At 37.3% G+C, this 21,324-nt stretch overlaps 1 protein-coding gene across 1 annotated transcript in view; it reads left to right on the top strand.

The window, feature by feature from the left end:
• The window catches only part of Plxdc2 (plexin domain containing 2), a 384,159-nt gene that overhangs the window by 344,184 nt on the left and 18,651 nt on the right, over window positions 1-21,324 (top strand). Inside the window, exons 12-13 of the mRNA XM_026783054.1 lie at window positions 65-103; window positions 18,333-18,493. Of these exons, the coding sequence (XP_026638855.1) occupies window positions 65-103; window positions 18,333-18,493 (200 nt within the window). The remainder of the gene's footprint in view (window positions 1-64; window positions 104-18,332; window positions 18,494-21,324) is intronic.

Consider the following 21,324-nt stretch of genomic DNA (forward strand, 5'->3'; position numbering starts at 1 on the left):
AATAAGAGATGTGTGTATCTTTGAAATCTTTTTCTGTTGTAATAACGGTCACTTTCTCTTTCAGATGACACCAAGATAGCACTGCATCTCAAAGATAATGGAGGTAGGAGTGCATCCCTTTCTTCTGTAAATACTCGTAGACTCTAATTCATTGTATTCATTTTAATAGGCTAAAAGGGCTTGTGGGATTCCAAAGACAGAAGAGGGTTAGATTTCATTCTGATTGGTGTTTAACATGTGAAGAATTCAGTGGGTTGGGTAAAGAAAGAAAAGGAAATCCTAATCCTTGTGTTTATCTATCCAAGTGCATGGCCTCACCACTCTATGAGGTTAGACAGTCATCCACAGGTATTGTCGTGTTTTCTTGCTCTTGCCCTTAGGGCAGTGTGTGTAGTTATCTGCACAAGGGTTTTTTTTCTCTGAAATTTATGGTTGGTTGCTTTTCATATACAATTAAAAAGTAAGTCGGTAAGCATGCAAATATATTATGCTAGATCTTTTCATCTGTTCTGTGATGCAAAGGACAAAATTTAAATATTCAAAAGAACATCTTTAGGTAATACAATGAAAAATATTAATTATGTTTTAAAATATATTTTATTAAATTATATTTGCTCATGTTTATGGTAGGTATTAATAAAAAATTAGTGAGAAATTCTTTGTTTCATTCAAGAAAGGATTGCTACTTGCTAGTAGTTTCTAAGACATGAAAGATCTTTGACAATGTCATGGTCTATGCATGGGTTACTTCTGTATTTTCATATGGTTTACTACCTGAAACTCACTCATGAGACTGAAGAAGTATGATCATGAGTTATCAGTCTCTGATAAGTAAGACGAGCTTGTCTCAAAATAACAACAACAAAAAGTGATGGGATGGGGAGGAAAATAGTTGATAGATAGGTGATATATTTGAGGCTCTTTCACTTGTAATTGTAGAAAATAGTTGTTACTCAATCAGCATTAAATAACCAACAGTCTGTGCATTCTCAGATTAATGTGCATGTCTCTGGAGTTTACACCAGTCCATCTAAAAGAAAAATAGGTTGATTTTTCTATAAGTGTCTTTATATCAGCTGTCCACTCTTTCATATTTGCCTATAGTGTTCTTATACATTATTGCATCAAATCAGTAAATGGAAACATTTACAAATGGCCATTGTGAATTACAGTTGTACAAACTAAAATCATAGGTTTCAAAAGATATTAGCAATTCTGCAATACAAGATTTCCCAGAGAGGGTTGCTGATAAGTATCTTTTGATCCTAAGTCCTAATGTTGAGAATGAAGAGACACTGTATTCTATGAAGTGGGGTGTTCATTCACACTGCTTCTGAAATCTTCTCTATGTAAAGAAGGAAATCCAAGATTCCAGTTCAAGCACTCTGGATAAATTTTGGTCCCACTGCCAGTGACCTCACAGACTGCCCAAGTCTCACAACTGTCCCCCACACTCAGTGGGCCTAGTTTGGTCCGATGCAAGTTCCTCTCTATCAGTCCAGAGTCAGTGAGCTCTCACTAGCTCAGGTCAGCTGTTTCTGTGAGTATCACCATTGTGGTCTTGACCTATTTGCTCATATTATCATTCCTCCCTCTCTTGGGCTGGGGGAGGGCCTTGGCCTGGCCTCCAAGTGAAGAGTCAGACTTTGTTAACTCTCATGGGATGTCTTGTTCTTTCTGAGGAGTGAATGGGGGTTGGGGAGAGAGGAAGGGAGGAACAGGAGGAGAGGAGGGAGTGGAAATGGAGATATGCTAGATAAAATGAGAAAAGATTGTATTAAAAGAATTCTTAACTTTAAAAAAAAGAGGGGGGGCATTCCCAAGAAACTTCTGGGTTTTCTCTTATATTTGTGATAACAAAATTCTTAACATAAGTAGAAGTTTCATGTTTGTTTTATTTTTCTTCTTTCATTTTTCTGTTTGTTTGCTTGTTTGTTCAAAAGATTCTATATTGTTAATAGGAAAAAAAGGATTACTGTGATCTTTCATTAATTGGTATAAGATTCTCTGAGTGGACGATCATTAACGTTTCTTCAGTGAAGAATTCTTTACAACCTTGGTTCACTCACGTATCCATTCAGTCATTTCTTCTGGCTGCTCGCTATGTGAAGTCTTGCTGCAGGCCTGCAGCTGACAGTAGTGGACGATTGTTAAGCAACTTCTTTACTTGGGTGAATATGCCCTCCCAAGGATCTTCAGAATGAGGGAAGATATTCTGTCTGGCAGTTCTCCAGTATTCGACTACAAAACTGTCTTATAAACAGTCTCTCACATAATTAATCTCTAATATGTTACCAATTCTTCCCAGCAACATCTTAGTTTTGTTTAAAACATTGAAGAATCACACAACAAAATACGTTCTTAAGCTATGCGTTAGAAATAGATTATGATGGTGGGGTGGATTTAAATAAACCACATAATAAAAAATTTGAAGTACACTTGACAATGAGTTGCTGCAGTTTCAGATTGTATATAGATAATTGATAAACAGGGAGCCATCAGAATCCAAAATATCACAAAAGTATGAACATTTCCCATGCCTCTGATTGTTTCAAGTACAGTTACCATAGATGAATCCAAGCCTAATCAAGTGTGTCCCTTCTAAGAATGTTTGGCTGTAGACAGAGCTTGATAGACTTCCTAAAAGCCTTGGGTGTGAGCCCTAGCACAACGAATCAACAAAAAGCACTTAGGAAGATCAGAGTTAAGTTCCTAGAACTCACCTCAGCAGACTCAAAACTGTTTTTAAAGCCAGCTCCAGGGTATCTGCTACCTCTGGTCACTCTGAACACCCATACATTTATATGCATAATTAAAAATAATAGCATAAAAATCTTTAAAGTAATACAGGAGGTTAGAATGTCTAGCATAAATAGAGACCCCAGTTTCAATACCCACAAAAAGGAAACTAGAAACAGAATGAAAACAAACAAACAAAATGGTTACTCGAGTTGAGTGGGGCAGAGTAGCGATGGGAATTGATGTAGGAGACTCCCTTTCACTGATGGCTTTATAAAATTGATTCTTCTTCACAATAGAAGGCACTTATGTTTGATTTGAACATAAGAAATGCCAACGGTAAGCTGTTTACTTATACCCACAGCATTTTATTTCTTTTCTATAATAATTTATTATACCTAATAATATTTCATTTTTTACATAATCACACACTGGTTTCCATTTCATCTGTTCTGCTAAAAGCAGCATGCTTTAATGCTCCTCTGTAACCCAATTGCATCCTAACCAGTGGCCTTCAGTCTCCAAAACCCAGGCATATCCTGTAGCTTACGTTCAAAATTTAATTTCAAGTTCTTTCAGCCTAATTTAATTTAAAGTTCTTGGCTTTTCTAGAAATTCTCCTTTAACTCACCTGGAAAGGGAACCTAGATCGTGTTCTTGGAACTCATAAATATGTGGATAATTGCTATATGCACTTGAAACAAAGTCTCTTTTGGATTTTCAGATCCCAGGGTTGGTTTATTGGAAGGATGGTATGGGGGTTGGAGTATGTTTTTTTTTTTTGAGACAGGGTTTCTCTGTATAATATCCCTGCTATCCTGGAACTCACTTTTTAGACCAGGTTGGCCTTGAACTGAATTATAACTTTTAAGAATGTCTGAACTGTATATATTAGCAGGCATGACTACTAACAGCCTTTCTGACATTTGAATAGGTTAACTTCAAATGTCACTCACCACCTAATTAGAAAAGTAAGTGTCTTCAGGATGGAAACTGAAGACAGTTATCCCGGGCACAGGAGAGGTCTGCTAGCTGAATCAAGAGCAAGCTTTTTAATGAAACAAAATTTTCAACTAGAATTCTGCTCAATTTAGCTAACCTAACTGTACTTTTCTGCTACTCTGAAATTGTGAAAATTATTTCAAGCTCCATAACCTTGAACAGATTTCATTATTTTAAATTTATCATCAGATCTCTGAAAGTACCCAAATTGTATTCTTTACTGATTGCCTTAAAGGTTTTTCCTCTTGATTGATTTGAATTTCTTTTAAAAAATGTTTGAGCATACATTTTTAATTGCCAATATTTAAAGTCAGCCCTGCACTCAATCCTGGTATAGAATACAAGGCCAAGTCTGCCGTTCCTACTTATTGATAGAAATCTACTAAACCTGGAACACAGATGCCTGGCTTTTCTAAGTCAGAGGGTTCTGTCTACCCTAAGAGATGATGCAATCGCTGCATCGCAGCATGTTAGGTTAACTCACTAGTGAATGTCTCAAGAGTGGCTGATTGTGAAAAGCCAACAGAGATGACTCTGAGGTTTCCATGGCTCAAACTCAGGTTCTGTTGTGTTCAGTTTCCTATGTCTAACTTAATCCTAAAGCGTTTGGTCTGGAAAGAAATGTCAGAGCAGGATCCTGACTTTCACAAAACTGCTTCTGAAGTGCTGTTTTTTGTTTAGTCTGTTGTGGCTGATCAAGCGTCTACTGTTACATTTATCCTTCAGTCAAATTATTATTTTTTTGTCTTTCATACATAAATCATCAAAGCAGCATGTCTTCTGCTGTGTTTGTGCAGCCTTGTTGTATTTTTTCATCTACTTCCTTTGTGTAGATCACAGTCTCAGAGCAAAGGGAGGCTGTTATTTGCTTTTGACAGGCTATTGAATATCTATCACCTTCTGTTTGAAACACTGTAAAATATCTTGGCATTTTGTTTTATCTCTGGCTTTGTTTGGCTACTTTTCATGCTAGCCCTAACTGGATTCTGAGCACATATCTAGTGTAACAGTGAAGACTTATGTTTTGAATGTTTTAGGTCTGCCCCAAAATTGAGGATTTCTCTCCTCAACTATTTTAAAGAGTTTGTGGTTCTCATCCCTTTCTTTATAATGAGCTTGTGTGGTTGTTTGCTAATTTTATTATTCTGGCTTACAAATATATTCTAACTTGTGACTGTCCTAAACCAACTCAATTTTAACCTTTGGGCTTAGGTCTCAGGGGTCAATAATCCTAACAGTTCCAGTAAAAAGTAGTTTGATCTAAACTTCATCAATATTATTGAACATCAGAAGCATTAGGCTAGGGAATCTTGTTCAAATATATGCATTTTAGCAAGACGTTGGAAGAACAGAACTGTAGCCTCAGCTAACCAAGAGCAGAAGATAGAATGACTCACATACCAGGGCCTGCTTGGGTTACAGAGTGGGCTCAAGGACAGCCTGGACGAACTAGTGATGACCTGCATGGGCATAAAAAGCAGAAAAAAGACTGAGGTTATAGATCAGAGACATAATGCTTGCTGGGAAAATATAAGACCTTAGTTCAATTTACTAAAATTAACCAATCAAATTCAGAGACTCTACTTCAGATGCCCTAAAAATTCCACTGTATTTCTAACCAACTCTGGACTAATGGCATTGCCACCCCTTCTCAGAATACACTTGATTATCAAATGTTGAGAGTGTTTGATTTCTCCAAGCCCAATCCTTAGAATAAGAGTGGTTCATGCATCTCTGAATCCACTCCTTTGTCTCTACACTATGGCTATCCTGAAGCACTTCCATTGTTGGCAAGGAGAAATTGACTCTACTTCCACATGATCGTAGGTGCAGGTGACCTGAAAGCATCATCTCTGCTGCTCTTGTAACCCTCTGAAAGTAGTGCATAAAAATCAGTCCATTTTAGATATTGGCAAGTTTATTTGTTTTAGCAAACATGGCTATGCTTTCTGCTTTACTGAACTAAATCAAATTGCTGTTTTACAATTATTTTTACCTTAAAAGTTTTAATTTCATTGTTTTGCCTAATAGCTTGAAAAATTGTTATCCAGCATAGGGAAAGCAAAAAAAAAACAAAAAACAAAAAAACCTCATATTGCGATATCCCTATATAGTCTATGGTAATGTTATAATGTGTAGATGGGATTTGTAATCAGAATTTTTGCTGCTAGTAGAACATAGAATAAAATACTGTTACAGAGTCTCTGGGAAAAGGTACATGTACCCTTCAAGTTACTGCAAATGTATTTCCCTTTCGTTGCTTGCAAATGCCCTACCATGCCCATCTGATCAACAACTACATTCTCTTTGTGTCCAATTTTGTATCTATCTACCTTATTCTCAGACTAGAAAATAACCAGATGGGCTGGCTTGAAAGAGAATCCCACCCCCACACCCATGGGCTCCTACATTTAAATGCTTCCTCTCTGGATGGTTGAACTGTTTGGGAAGGATTAGGAGGTGTGGCCTTGTTGGAGGAGATGTGTCACTGGGGATGGGCTTTGAGGTTTCAGAAACACATACCATTCTCTGGTAGCGTCCTCTGTCTCCAACTCGTGGATCTGATTGTGAGCTCTCAACTCCTATCCAGTGTCATTCCTCTGCCCGTTCCCGTTCTCCCAACCATGGTAGTAATGGACACTAACACTCTGAAACTCCCCCAATAAACTGTTTCTTCTATAATTTGCCTTATGCATGATGTCTCTCACAGCAATGGAAAAGTAAGAAACAGCAGGTGTGGTACATCTGTAATCCCAGCAACTGGGAGATGAAAGTAGGAGGATCAGGAGTTGGAGGTTATCTTCAGCAACATAGTAGGTTCAAGATCAGCCTGAGCTACACGAGACCCTGTCTCAAAAATACTGTGTGTGGGTTGGGGAGGGGATAGGGATTGGGTGGAGAGGAAGGAGGAGGGAAAGGAAGAAGGAAAGAGGACACAGAGAGAGGAAACTATCCTCCAGGCTGTAGAGTTAAGCAGCAAATTCTGTTCATTTGTGTGTGAACAAACAGTGCTTGGTTATTCTATAATACAGTGATTAACTTTAAAAAAAATCACAATGCTTAAAACCACTAATCTCTTATAACAGCTTGATGTTCCATTAATACTAATTTCTACTTTAGTTTTCTTCTTTGGTGTTTAAATAACACCATGCAAAAATTTAAATATGTCTTGGCCAGTAAAGACAAGGACTAATTACTTAACACTAATTCTTAGGTGTTGTAAGCTAACTCTGGCCAAATGTTAGTATTTCAGCTGCAACAATGGATATCAACTTGCCACATAAAGTTTAGGCAGAAGTATTTTTACTGCATGATAGTATTAATGTTCTGTAACCATTAGTCATTTAAAATGCAGGAAAGCAGGGAAAATCATTTAAAATACAAAGCTGAAAATCTTGAAGACAGCTAAATAGAAGGGTAAAATGTATTAGTTTGGCCTAGAGGAAGCAGGAGAAAAAGCAAGGTGGAGCACAGAGCAGGCAAATACCACCAGACAGACAAAACAATAAAAGGGCAGATGTGTGCCAACAATGAGAGTTGTCTGACTGAAAATAATAATCAGGCATTGCTTACCAGATTATTATTCAACAGCAAGATGCATAATCAGAGGCAAGGCTAAGTGACAAGAGTGTTTCCCCAGCACACATGAGGCCCTGGGTTCAATGTGTGGCACCACAGAAAGCACAAATCAAGACCAGCTACATGCAGTGTATAATTAAGGTACCAGGAAAACAAAGGTTTACGAATATAAGGAGCTCCAAGCTGAAGTCATAGGAAATATGTACACCATTAGCACAACGTGTAAAACCTGGATGTGTCAAACTAAGCTTAAACACACGGAGGTGAGCAAGGAAATATGAGAATGAAAGAGAAGCAGTTCGTCAGGAAAACATTACAATTCTTTAAAAATTAGTTTAAAAAATAGAGGGTAAACGAATGCTGTAATTTGAACCAAACTATCAACCAACTTGGATCTGATCGACTATGAGTAGATTTAGCTTGCTGGTTAAGAGCGCACACTGTGCAATCATGAGGACTGGGGTTTGGATCAAGTATCCACATTACAAGTCAGGCATTACAGCAAATGGCCAAAACTTCAGCTCTGAGGAATCCTATGCCCCCTTCTGGCCTCAGGACCTGGACATGAGTGTTCACCTGTGCACATACACACATACACGTGCACATACACACACACACACACACACACACACACACACACGCACACTCATGTAGGCACATTCACACAAATTAATTATGTAAATTGTAAAAATAAGTCAAATGAGGATCAGTAAAAAGATACTGTCTATTAACAAAGACAGAAGATTTTAAATTTTCTCAGTAAGAAGTTAGGCATGTATAGGTTGAAATCTGTTAGTATGAGCAATAAAATGTCAGCACAAATATATACAATTAGTCTCATTAACTGAATTAATTTTTATTAATCAATTGTTTTTTTCATTCAATTTACATCCTGACCTCAGTTTCCCCTCCCTCCTTTCTTTCTGTTCCTTCATTCCCTGCCTCCCCTCTGCCCCACCATCCACCTCAGAAAGGAGCAGGCCTCCCATGTATGTCAGCAAAGCACGGCATATCAAGCTGAAGTAGAACTAAGCTCTTCCCTTCATATTGAGACATTCCATTATGGGGAACAGATTCCCCAAAACCAGCTCAAGTATTAGAGACAGACCCTGATCCCCACAATAGGAATCTCACAATAAACCAAGCTACTCAAATGTCACATATGTTGAGGGCCAAGAACAGTCTCATGCAGGCTCCCTAGCTTTTGGTCAAGACTCTGTGAGCTCCTATGAACCCAGCTTATTTGTTTCTGTGGGTTCACTCATGATGACCTTCACCTCCCTGGCTATATCATCCTTCTTCCCTTTCCTCAACAAGGTTCCTGAGCTCGGCCCAGTGCTTGGCTACAGATCTCTGCATTTGTTTCCATCAGTTACTGGATAAAGGCTCTCTGATGACAATTGGGCTAGTTTGGTCTGAGAAATACAAAACATTTTCTCTCATTTGTGAGTCTTAGCCTTTATAGTCTCATAAAAGTTATATAAGAGGCAATGATATGAAAGGAGAAAAACTGGGAAATAAAGGGAACTAATAGGAGAAAAAGGTGTGGGGTATGCCCTTATATAACCCTGCATAATAACAATAAAATAAATTTTAAAGGGGAGTTAGGGAGAAAACACAATAATTTGTATTATCCCCAAATATGTAGCAAGTTGATAATACTGAGTAATGTCTGATAAAAAGAAGAAAAATAACAAAATATTAATAATAGTCAAAGAAATGATGATGAAATAAAATAAAATAATGACATCTTGCAGTGAGGTGAAGAGACCAGACAGACACTTCAGAGCACTTGTAACATAACTCAGTTTATATGAGATTCATGGAAAAGCAAAGTTAATTTACAATACTACAAATCAGTTCAGCCCTTGCCTGTGGGTTAAGAATGATGAAGACTGAAAGAGGGACAAGAAAACTTTTGAGGAATCCAAATTATTCAGTGCATTTAATTGTTACTATTTAATAATTATGTGTCTGTGTGGAGATGTGTGCAGATGATTCCAGTTGTTACTGAAGGCTGAAGCCAGAGGCTTTGGGATTCATCTAAAGCTGGGGTTGTAGGCAGTTAGAGTTACCCAGAATGGTTACTGGGAACTTAAAACAAAAAGGAAAGGAAGGGGAAATAATGAATTATATCTCAAAAAGTTTAAGGAAATAATTTAAAAGGGAATACTTTTACTTCTTCCTTTCATATTTGTGTCTCTTCTTCCCTTTTTGTTGTTGTATTGCTTTAGCTAAGAGCTCAAGTGTTATATTGAAAAGAAAGATGGATATTATTCATCCTTGTCTTATTCCTGATGGTAATAGAAATGTTTCCAGCTTTTTAACATTCAGCCCAGACTCCTGAAATAATCACACAGAAACTATATTAATTAAATCACTGTTTGGCCTATTAGCTCCAGCTTCTTATTGGCTAGCTCTTACCTATTAATTTAACCCATTTTTATTATTTTATATTTTACCATGAGGCTCTGGATGTCTGTCTCCAGCGGCAGCTCCATGGCTTCTCTCCGACTCCACCTTTCTTTTTATTAATCTGTGTATTGCCATGTGGCAGTGGCTTGCTGGCAGTTTTTACATATCTGTCCATGGCAGTGGCTCCATGACCTTTTTAAACTCCACCTTCCTTCTCCCAGCATTCAATTTAGTTTTCCTAACCTAACTCTATTCATTTGCCCTATCACAGGCCCAGACAGTTTCTTTATTAACCAATGGTATTCACAGCATACAGAGGGGTATCCCACACATTTGTGAGTATTTTGCTGAGAATTTTTAATCTATGTTCATTAAGAAGATGGGTCTATATTTTTTTCATTATGTCTTTATTAATGTTAGCATTAGTTATTGTTATAATTCTGGCTTCGTAAATTTGAAAGTATTCTTTCATTTTCTATTGTGTAGAACAGTTTGAGATACTTCAGTTTAGTTCTTTAAAGGTCTGGTAAAACTCTATGGTATACTTATTTCAAAAACAACCCTGACAATAATATTAACATGATTGATAAAGTGTAGGATAGCAATTATTCTGAGCAGTAGCAGCCGCTGACATTTCCCTAAATACTCACCATATGTAAAGACCAATGCCAACCACGTTATAAGCCTCACTCAGTGTCTTCTTAGCCATCATGTGACAGACAGCACTATTATGCTCATTTTTTGAAGAGGATGCAGGATGAAAGAGACACACTTGTTCTTTTGGTTAGACACTGTGAGCTCCTCCTATTTTTGGCAGCCTGAAGGTTGTGTATCAGCTTAGTGCTTTAGAAATGTATCTATTTTCCTATCAGATCTTTTTCTGGCATTGGGGATGAAGGGCAGGGCCTTCCACATTCTTAATGAGCACTGTACTACTGAGCTATATGCCTAGCACTGAAGAGAGTTCTTGTCTATGTTCACAATAGGTGATTCATTTAATAGCATAGTAAACATTTTTTCATAAAAAGATTATTGAACAAATGCTATTTTAATATTAATGACTTTAGTACAGTAAGATGGGTTTGAAAAGAACTGCATTTTTCCGATTTACTGAACCTTGATATTACTTTGTTCAGCACACTTTTGGTATTTTATAATGAGCACATTCTTTAGCAAATTATTGCTAACTTTTACTATAATTAAAAATCCCACTATCTTAACCAGGCAAGTCTTTAGGAGGGATTGCTATGAGGAAAAATTTCACAAAATTCTTTAATTTTATACTTAGCTGAAAACTTAAGCTGTAAGATTTTTCTTCTAATGTGGATCCCCCCCAATTTATGGATGCTGGGGAAGAGGGATTTAGTGGTGTCATCACGTATAATAAGGTGCTTATGTTCCAGTTATGAAAACCCCCACTCTAGCACATTCAGATAATCATAATTAAACTCAGTGGGTCAAGAGAAAGTTCATAAAAGCAGGATGGGACTTATGGGGTAAAGAAGGGGAAAGGATAGGATGAGAGGAGGGAGTGGGGTGTGAGCATGTTTATAACTAGTAGATCCATGTTTGAAATTGTCAAAGAATTTTTTTTAAAGGAAAAAAAGAACAAGAATGGTATAAATACATTTTAAATAATGAAGATAATCTGATATAGAAAGCTAACATTTGGAATAATTTAAAGTCTTAAAGCTAAAGGTAATGATAAAAGTAAATATTTAAGAGCTTGTCAATGATGACGTAGCATATGTAAAAGTAAGAATGGAAAAAAGTTGTATTTGGTGCCCTGTAGTAGCTATAAATGTCATCAATGCACTCTGAGAAGATTCCACACACCTTACTTACTAGTTATTAGTAAAAGTGCTAATAAATCAGTGTGTCTACACACAAACTCATTATGTAGATGTCTGTCCCAATCCTTCAGTTTAATTAAGTGAATTATTTCTTATATTATAGTTTCAAGTTATTTTACTTACCTTCAGTTTCAAAGATAAGAAGTGACATATTATTGATTTTGAAATAGGATTTTCATACTCTATGCTCACTCATCTCAAAACACTTCAAATGCATCTACTAATAAAATTTCAAAGTCACCTTGTAGGAAAGGTTAGAAAAAGTGAGGCTCCTCTGCTGCCTTTGCCAGTGCTGTTTTACCATATGCTATACATTTTATATATTTTGTGTGTGTACCTTTCTTTATTTCTTGTCAGAGAATTTACCAAACCCCATAAATGACAGTGTTACAATATGCATCATTGGATTGTGGAAATTGAATATATGTTATTAACTACTTCAGGTCACCCTCATCCATGAAAACTTTTTGGGATAGCAATATGGCTCAATAAGTAAAAGATCCTTCATTACAAGCCTTATGGCCTGAGTTTAATCTCTAGAACCCACCACATAAAGGTAAAAAGAGAGACCCAAATCTATAATGATGGACTCTGACTGGCATGCACAACATCACACACACACACACACACACACACACACACACACACACACAGTGCATGCGTGTATGAAAGCACATGTGTGAACATACACCATAAACATTTTGAAATTATCAGTAAAACTAAAAACAAGCTACAAAATCAGAGAAGTTACAAGGAAAACTTCCAATCAATTTTGTTAAAAAATTCATCACCTGATTTTCCAGTACTTGCTTTAGCATATAAATGGGTTAGAGGATGTTCCACAAGGAAAGCTGTGAGCCTGTGTGTTTTTAATCAAAACCTGGAACACTGATATTTAAGGCATTTTTAGTTCATCTTCATTCCAAAGCATTAAGAAAGAATGTTTTGGCAATGTTCATGTAAGATTTATGGTTTTTGAGGAAATCTGTACAAGAGTTTGTCCAATCCATCAGGCCTTAAATCCCCAGAAGATATTACTATGATATGGAATTTTTAGGCCAGAAGAGTTAGTTCTAAAGAGGATACAATTTCAGATGAGAATTTTTAGTTTTCCTTTATTCTCATACTTGAAGACTAGTGATAATAGACACAAGTCTCTTTAGCAACGTTTTAGAATATTTTATCATATTACAGATGCCTAACTCAAAATGTATCATATCAATGCCATGCTACACATAAATTCTGAGAGAAATCATATAAAGCATTAGGAGACAGAGTTATAAAATCCACCACTCTACTTTGAAGAAACTTTAAAAATTTTGTCCTTTCATTCTTCCATCTTTTTCCCATCTCTTTATTTCTTCTGCTTTTTCTCTGATCAGCTCACTTAGTCATAAATGTTCCATGAAATAGAGCAAAGGAATCAACTCACTTAAGGTCTTGGAAATTTTCTACTTTTAGAAATCTGTTCTGTTCACTGCTGTGGTGAGAAAAGCTCAGCCAGCAAGAACTCATCGTTTTGACAGACGTAACAGTTGTTAGTCCTGTCTTCATCTGAGTGCTGATCATCATTCTAGGCTTCTATGAACTCCTAAAAAGCCACAAACCCTCCCTGGGTCACACAGAGCACCAGATGAGAGTAGGTCATCTTTGATAGTATTGATTTTCTTTGCTCTACTCATGTTTTAAATCATGTCACAAGCACATTACAAAAATACTTTTACTTTGTGGACTTTTCAGTGTTTATTTCTAATATTCACTTTGCTCTGATCTCTTTCTATGATGTCTCACTGATTTTCATCATCAAGCCCTTTAGTTTGGTACTCAAATGAAAGCTAAAGACACAAATGAAGATTTGAGTTATCTGATGTATAATATTGAATTGATAGTTGTTTGGTTTTCTTTCGTTTGGGACATGAATAAAAAAGCCTATGATGTTTCAAAGAAAAGCATACATATTCTTGTCTCATGACCAGACTCCTGTGACTGTGCGTGAACATCCCCCTGTATAGACTCTAAGAAGCAGCATAGGAAGGCTGTACCTGAGGCTGTATAGAACTGCATGTGTTGTCTTTGACACGCTTCTCTCTGCCAATTTAAAAGATCAACACTGACTGTTTTCAAAAGTTGAAACGTTAGTTTATTGTCTTTTCTGAGGGAGTATTGATATCAATTCATTTGAGGGTCTTCCTTTAAGGTGCATGAATTAATTCCCAATGACATGTGATGCCCAGGATGTGCTTTCACTGTTTTTTTTTCTTTTCCGTTCAGAAATCTAAAAATGAGATGCCCATAATTTTGGACAGACATGACCCCTGTATGTGGTTCAGAGATAAAGAGATAACCACACCAGTGACATATTGTAGTGTTTAGGAAATGATTATAAATTGGAAACGAAATAGAGAATTTACAATCCAACATATCAATCATATCAATGCAGATGTTTCAATTCAGCAACCTTTAACATCCCAATAACATTTTGCTTTCTAATCTGTAAAGTCCTTTGAAAACATCTGGAATAAAGGATCTTTTCACAGTATTTGTAGAATCATGTGAGAAGAAATAAGATTGGGTAAATTACAGGGTGTTGCTGAACCCTAATATCTTCCTCGGGGGAGGGGGTGTAAAGACACGACATCAATGAACACAGACACCAGGAGTTGGATAGATGGCTTATAGTAGACTCGTTTATTTCAGAACAGGAAATGTATGTATATATACACCCTCCCATTACCCAGCCATTCTGATTCATTGACAGTTGACATTTCATGCTCATCCCTCATCCCTATGGCTACGAATGATCAGGACCTCTGACAGAGTCTGTTGCTAGGCACTCAAGTAACACTGCTTGGTCGCTCCTTATTGACTAGACACAGTAAGGACCTCTCACAGCACCAGGAAGACTCCAGCTCGACTCCTTTTGGCCTGGTAGGCCTTAACTTTCTACAATGTGGGAAGAGAAAAATACATTATAAAAAAAAATTATGAGAACTTTCTTTCTCTTATGATAGATGGTTACTGGGAATTATTCTGAATTAACATTAACATGTTTTGTAACATTTTGGAATTTAGTGTTATATATACCCTTAAATTGTTTGTTCTTATGGCAACACACTATTTAACACATCAGGGTCACTTGACATTCATAGGTCAGTAAAAATTTTTCTATGGTTACCAGTGTTTGAGAAACTATGGAAATCACTTATTTTATTAACAATCATCATCATCTCAGAAATTGTGAAATTATCATTTGCCTAGCAACAAATCAAGCTCTACATAAAGAATATTATCCATCACTAGAAGTCTAACTATTTAAAGAAACATGTAAATGTATATATACTTCAGAGGGTGATAACATAACCAATCTGTATGTCTCACACAGCTGAGAAATGATGGTGAGAGTTGACATTTTGCCTTAAGAAGGGGACTAAATAAGATTTACGATCCTGAATATGCAAATTTTGTCTTATTTTATATTCCAAAATTTGGAAATTTAGGTCCTGCAATTCAGTAATTGTTTTAGTTATGATTAGAATCTTACTAAATAGAACATATCCTCTGCTTGCTCCCTCCTTGCAGGGAAGCTCCTTGCCCCTGCAGCAGGTCCATCCATCCAGCCGTAGCCTTGGGGTCCACTCAGTGCTTCATATCCCCTTTGACTCCCTTCACACATCAGACATATAAGGCTGAAACTTGGTGCTGTGTATAGGAGAATGTGAACCCCACAGAAATTCAACAAGACACGTGCTGACTGGCTGGTGACTCAACTGAAAAGGAAGAAATAAAGCATCAGTAGAGGAATGGAGAGAGACATGGGAGGGTGCAGAGACAGAGGAGTCAAGAAGAACGAGGAAGGGCTGCTGCAGGCGATGGTGGGAGCAAAAGGTTGTATTACACATGGGGTTCATAGAAACATTAAAGACTTTTTATATGACTCAAGTATCCAATTTTACTATATTTTGCCCCAAAGTAACATTTTAAATCAATCCTGTTTTATTATGAAAGTAATATGTCATAATCTTGGAAAAATATGTGTCTAGCTCATAAGATGCAGTCATAAATGCATGCTTAGTAAAGGAGCCAAATATATAGTTTTGTGGTATTAGGACTCTGTCGCTATAATTTCCCTCAATCTGCCTCATCTAACAAATAAAGTAATAATATTACAGCTTAGCATTAGATAAGTGCTTACTACATGCCAGATGCTCCCCTTAAGACCTATGTATGTAGATGTTGAGTTCTTCCAGGAACTCTGTGGAGTAATACTGTCATTGATGTCATAGTGCAGACTGGGCAACTGAGAGCAAGGGAGATGAGCTCACTTACTAAAGCCATATTCTGCTTTCATGGAATTGTTTTTCCACCGGCTGTCACCTGTTTTCAGTAGCCTTTATTATGCGTTCATTTTTCTTCCTTAGTCACTCTTAACTTGCTCTTTCCCTAAACTTGAGAACGTGCTTCTGATGGCAACACTGGCCTGAGACCCAGGAGAAGTCACAGGAGCGATACTGGCTAAGCCTAGGAGAAGTCACAGGAGCGATACTGGCTAAGCCTAGGAGAAGTCACAGGAGAGGCACAACCTCCACATTTGTTATTGGCACAAAACTATTTTTTGAACTGTCTTTTAAATTATTTTTCCTTTACTTAAAATTACCAGATTTTTTCCAGAATTTTGTGCCAGACTCATGATGCCAAATAAGAAGGAAAAGAAGTGGTAAGAGCTCAGTGTTAGCTGACAAAATGATGGTCAGAGCTGGGGTTTACCAGCAGCCTGCCCTGTTTGAGAGCAGCTGTTTGCAACTTTAACACATTTCTTAATTTCCTGGTGTCTCAGTTACCTCAGCCATTAAAAGGTGGGAATAATGATGCTTATGTCTTAGAGTTGAAGATTAGATATATACAACACAGCATGTATAAAGTATGTATGTATATTGCAAAGAAACTTTATACAATGAATTACTCTTTAAATTTCATATTCTTTTCTAGCTAATTTATGTAACAGTAGGAAAAAACTCTAAAATTTTGAATATTAGGATTTAGAGGAGGATCACTGATACCAAAAGTCAAGCACAGAGCAAATGATGACGATGGGAAATGAATGGAGATCTAAGGTCAAGTTCTGATTTTAGGACCTACTGCTGAAGAGAGAGGGAGGAGGGAGGAAGAGAAGAAGAAAGGAAAGAGAGAAGGCTAGAGAGAAAAGCAGAAGAAGGAAAGGAGAGACGGACTGAGAAGGAATAAGATGAGGGGGAAGGAATAACGGAGGAAGGAAGGAAACTAAAGAGAGTGTGAAGGATTTTATGAGAATTTTATCTAGAATTCTGTAAGTTCAGGTCACCCACTTATCCTGATAGAAAACCATATCTGTATTTTACTAACAAATTCTTAAAGTTAAAACAAGCAAACTAAAAATCTCAATTAAGTCTTTTAATAGGAAGACACTTAAAACATAGCAGCAAGGGGTAATAATAACACAGAGAAGGCCTGCCAATATAAAGATTATGAGCCAGTATTTCAGAACATCTGTCCATCTTGTGAATTAGCTAATGACTCAAAACTACCAATCACATTATACACTAGCATGCACTTACCTGCAACACATATTGGAGGATGATCTCCAAATGCCTGAGCCGCCAGCAAAACTGCAGAATCTTAAACCCTTTCTAGATAATTTTATGTGGTTGATTGACTTTCACTTGCATTATCATTACATTGGAAATTAAATTCCTCTATCCATGAACTCAGGAAGCTGGTATTACAGAGGCACATACCTTATTAGATATAGAGAAAATGATACCAGGCGGTGGCATACTGGAATCTTTTCATGTGCTGTAGTTTTCCCTTTAGAAAGTAATAAAACTCTTCAAGTGTCATTTTGCCTCCACCTGTTATGCTTCTAAAAAGCTTTTCCATTTAAAACAGATTTTGAGAATTGTGCTTGGAGGTACATGCATAGACTTTGTGGAAATGTCTGAGTTGCCAACTGGGAAAAAAGTAATGCTCATCCATGGAAAATTCCACACAGAATATGAGAGATTTTGAAAGGCACGCAGTCTGGAGCAATAGCAGTGTCATTTCTGAGAGACAGAGAGCTGGGGTCAGATTACTCTAAGTTAAACAGAATCTGAGATTTTTCTGACAGTTTGGGTGGGTATAAGTGACTAATCAAATAGGGCTTCATGAGAAGCTTTAGTCAGGATATTCAGATCCCCATCACTCATGTAAAGATAAGCCTGTGATTGTAGTCCTGACATACCCAGACCGTCTAGCCAACTAGCCTGCGTCAGTTAAAGTTTTCTCGAAAGCAGTGCTGAGAGCAATTAAAGAAGTTGCCTGCCCCCACATCTATAAGCTTAAGGTCATATACATCTACATACATACATGCACACACATAAACATATACACACATACCTAAAAGGCTACTAGTTGTGTTTATTAAACTAGAAATTGATATTCTACTATAAGAATGATGTAGCTAAACAGTAGAGTGTTTGCCTAACATGTACAAGTTTATGGGTTCGATTACCAGCACCACTGAAAACATTAAATTTATTTTAGCCATTAATATTAAGGGTTTTGTTGCTTAAATAACTTCAGACATAAGTTGTTTGGACACACACACAAGCCTGAACTAACATGATAAATATTCAGTGTTACTTGCTTGCATACACAAATTTTCCACAAAAGAAAATTGAGTTTAAGGGCACACATATGACGGACCTGACAACTGGAATCTTCTTTCAGCCTCTACAGATGACAGTGCAGCTGAGAAGAAAGGAGGAAGCCTTCACGCCGGCCTCATTGTTGGAATCCTGATCCTGATCCTCATTATAGCAGCAGCCATTCTGGTGACAGTTTATATGTATCACCACCCAACATCAGCAGCCAGCATCTTCTTCATTGAGGTGAGTACCAGATTTGGCCATGAAAGCCGTGCTGAGGATGGGCTGTGTGAACTAGCAAACACCACCTGGCTTTAATGTTTGGCACGTGATTTGTCAGTGTCAGGCTGGCTGATGTCACACACATTGCACCCACTCATGTCCGCACTGATAGATTACTTTCAGATGATGAGGTCAGACCTCTTATCTCTGAAGCTCTTAAACAAACAAGCCATCTTCCCTTTAGAGACCTAAGGGAAAATAAAAACCACACTTTCCAGTCCTCTTATACCAAATATGTTAACCAGCTGTTCTCCTACCCTGGGGGAAATCCAGCCTAACCTGGAAACAGGAGGACTTGAATAAATTGATAAATAAATATTCGTTGAAAATTGGCTGTGTATACAAGACAATAGAGTAGGTCTCTTCTCAAAATGCTTGTAAAATAAAGAGAAAATACAGCTTCCGCTGCAAAATGATAGGTATAAAATTGAGCTACAATGTGATACTACCACTTTGTATAACATGTATTTATTCATTTCTGCATAAATGTGCACCTATATATCCACAGTAAGATTGATTGGATGCTAGTCTGTCCTATACAGAATATAGGCTTAACTCAATGCCATAAGAAACATGGAGTATGCACAGGGGCCATGGCCAAATATGGGGGTCTAGAAGGCTGGACCAGGGGAGCCTCAAAACCACTAGATACAATCAGTCCCTCGTAGCTGCGCCTTCTGTGGTAGGATCTTACAGGAGGATTCCTCTTCCAGCAGTGGACAATACTGAAGTGCTAGAAGGACACAGAGAACCTTCTTTGCAGATTTTCAGACATGTGAGAGTTGAATTTGAATTCACTGCACAATATGTGGGAAGACAGTCTGGAATTTCATTCTCTTGTCGAGTGAGAAATTATAATGCTTTCACAATAACAGGATGAGAATTACCAATGGCGCCTATAATAGGGATGGCTGAGTGTAGATCAATTAGATAATTGTGTCAAAGTCCCAAATGGCTCTCTTTTATATATAGAATAAAGTGTGGTCTTCTTATGTGGCTATTCAAAGCATTTGAGATCCAGATTTTACCCATTGTGTCCATCTTTCTGTCATGGCTCTCCAGCCTGGAGTGGGAATTACCATATTTTATTCTTATCTTCTCCAGATACACTCTGAATGTCCCAAACCCTATCCCTGCAAAAAAAGCATTCATTCTGTTTCTTCCATCAACAAATCTGTCTCCTTCCACCTTGGTTCTTATCTTTGGGTGTCCAGCAGCCTTCAGTGACATGCACCATGTACTCTTTCTCCATGCATCTCCGTGACAGAACATGCGGACTTGATTCTTCTCTCACTCCTGTCTTTCTTCGACATTTATCTTTCTGGTTTGTATTAGCGCTCAGTCTGTGTGTGATTATTATACCCTACAAGACTCATAAATTCCTTAAAATCTAAGTTTAGTAACTGAAGTCTTTTTCAAAGAACAGACATGTTATCAATATTTCCTAAAATAAAAAAAAATGTGTAGTAAATATCCATGGACATTTCAAAGTTAGAGTGAAATTTCATTTAAGGCAGACTCCAGACATGGTATCCTCATTTCACCCCATAGTTACTGGGCATGCATCAGGCCTTTTGTATACTTGGAGAGCTGTTAAGTTGCTTTAATATGTCTGATTTTCCTAGAAGAATGTGGGTCTCTTACCCGAGGTTCTGAATACATTCCTTAAAGAGCTGACAAGTGACAAGCTGCAAGTCTCAGCTGACCAGCCCGGCATCAGGCCACCACAGCCTGAAGCCAACACGTGTTTGGATCATTTAGTACACTGCAGTTTAGTTTCTGATGTTGTGAAAAAGCAGATGCCGTGAAGCGACTGATGCTGAGGGCGTTAGCAGCATGTTTCGTGGTGTCACTGCGATGGATGTGGTTGAAGCTCACTCATGGGCATGGCCGCACCTGTATGATGGCAAAATGAAACAGTAAAACCCAAGAGAAGATTTTTTTTTAAATTTGTCTATTTGAATTAGTCTCCTTGGTTAATATCCTGAGGCTATAATCCTAATTGTGTATGCAGTGTTCTTAGTCACACATTTATAGACTAATAGGGCTATGGGGAATATTATGGTCAACTTAATCCTATACCCTCATATCTAACAGAGAAAGAATGAGGCTTAAGAAGCTGGAATGACTTTTCCAACAACAAACAGCCATAGTTTCAGGAATAACTCATTTTTCCATATAAAATGGAAGACAAATCAGTCTGCTGGCTTTTTTGCTGAACTGATTGCCAGAAGCTGCTAAAACCCATTTTCTCCAAATCACCTGCTGTTCTGGTCATGCAGTTCACAGTAACTGCTCAGTGGATGTTTGTAGCAGTATCGTTATTAAAGCTAACCAGTGCTTTTTAAAACAAGCCACCCATGATGACTATACAACATGGAACATACAGACCTGTGATTCTGAAAATGTTTAATTATTCATTAGATTGGTATTTTTGCACCTGTGATCGAATATAGTGATGCTGCTTGTATTACATTTCATATTTCATTGTAAAATGCTGTCTCTTTATTAAAAAAAAAAGTTGATGTGCTTTGCCATCATGAAAGTGATACTACTTGCAGAAAATTAAGACAGTGGGAAGACAAATAAAGAAAAGGACACAGAAATAATATCATTAATATTTCAATCAATCTTTTTGGAAGTCTTCGTTATATAATTTAATATTTAACCACTTAATGACATTGCAACTTTACTGCAATGTAAATCGATACTCGGGCTTAATGGCATCTTTCTATCTTATTATTGCCTCTTTGGAGAGCTATCAACTATTCCTTTTAAAAGCTACCCAGTAG

This window comes from Microtus ochrogaster, chromosome 16 (genome assembly GCF_000317375.1).
Source record: "Microtus ochrogaster isolate Prairie Vole_2 chromosome 16, MicOch1.0, whole genome shotgun sequence".
NCBI lineage: Eukaryota > Metazoa > Chordata > Mammalia > Rodentia > Cricetidae > Microtus > Microtus ochrogaster.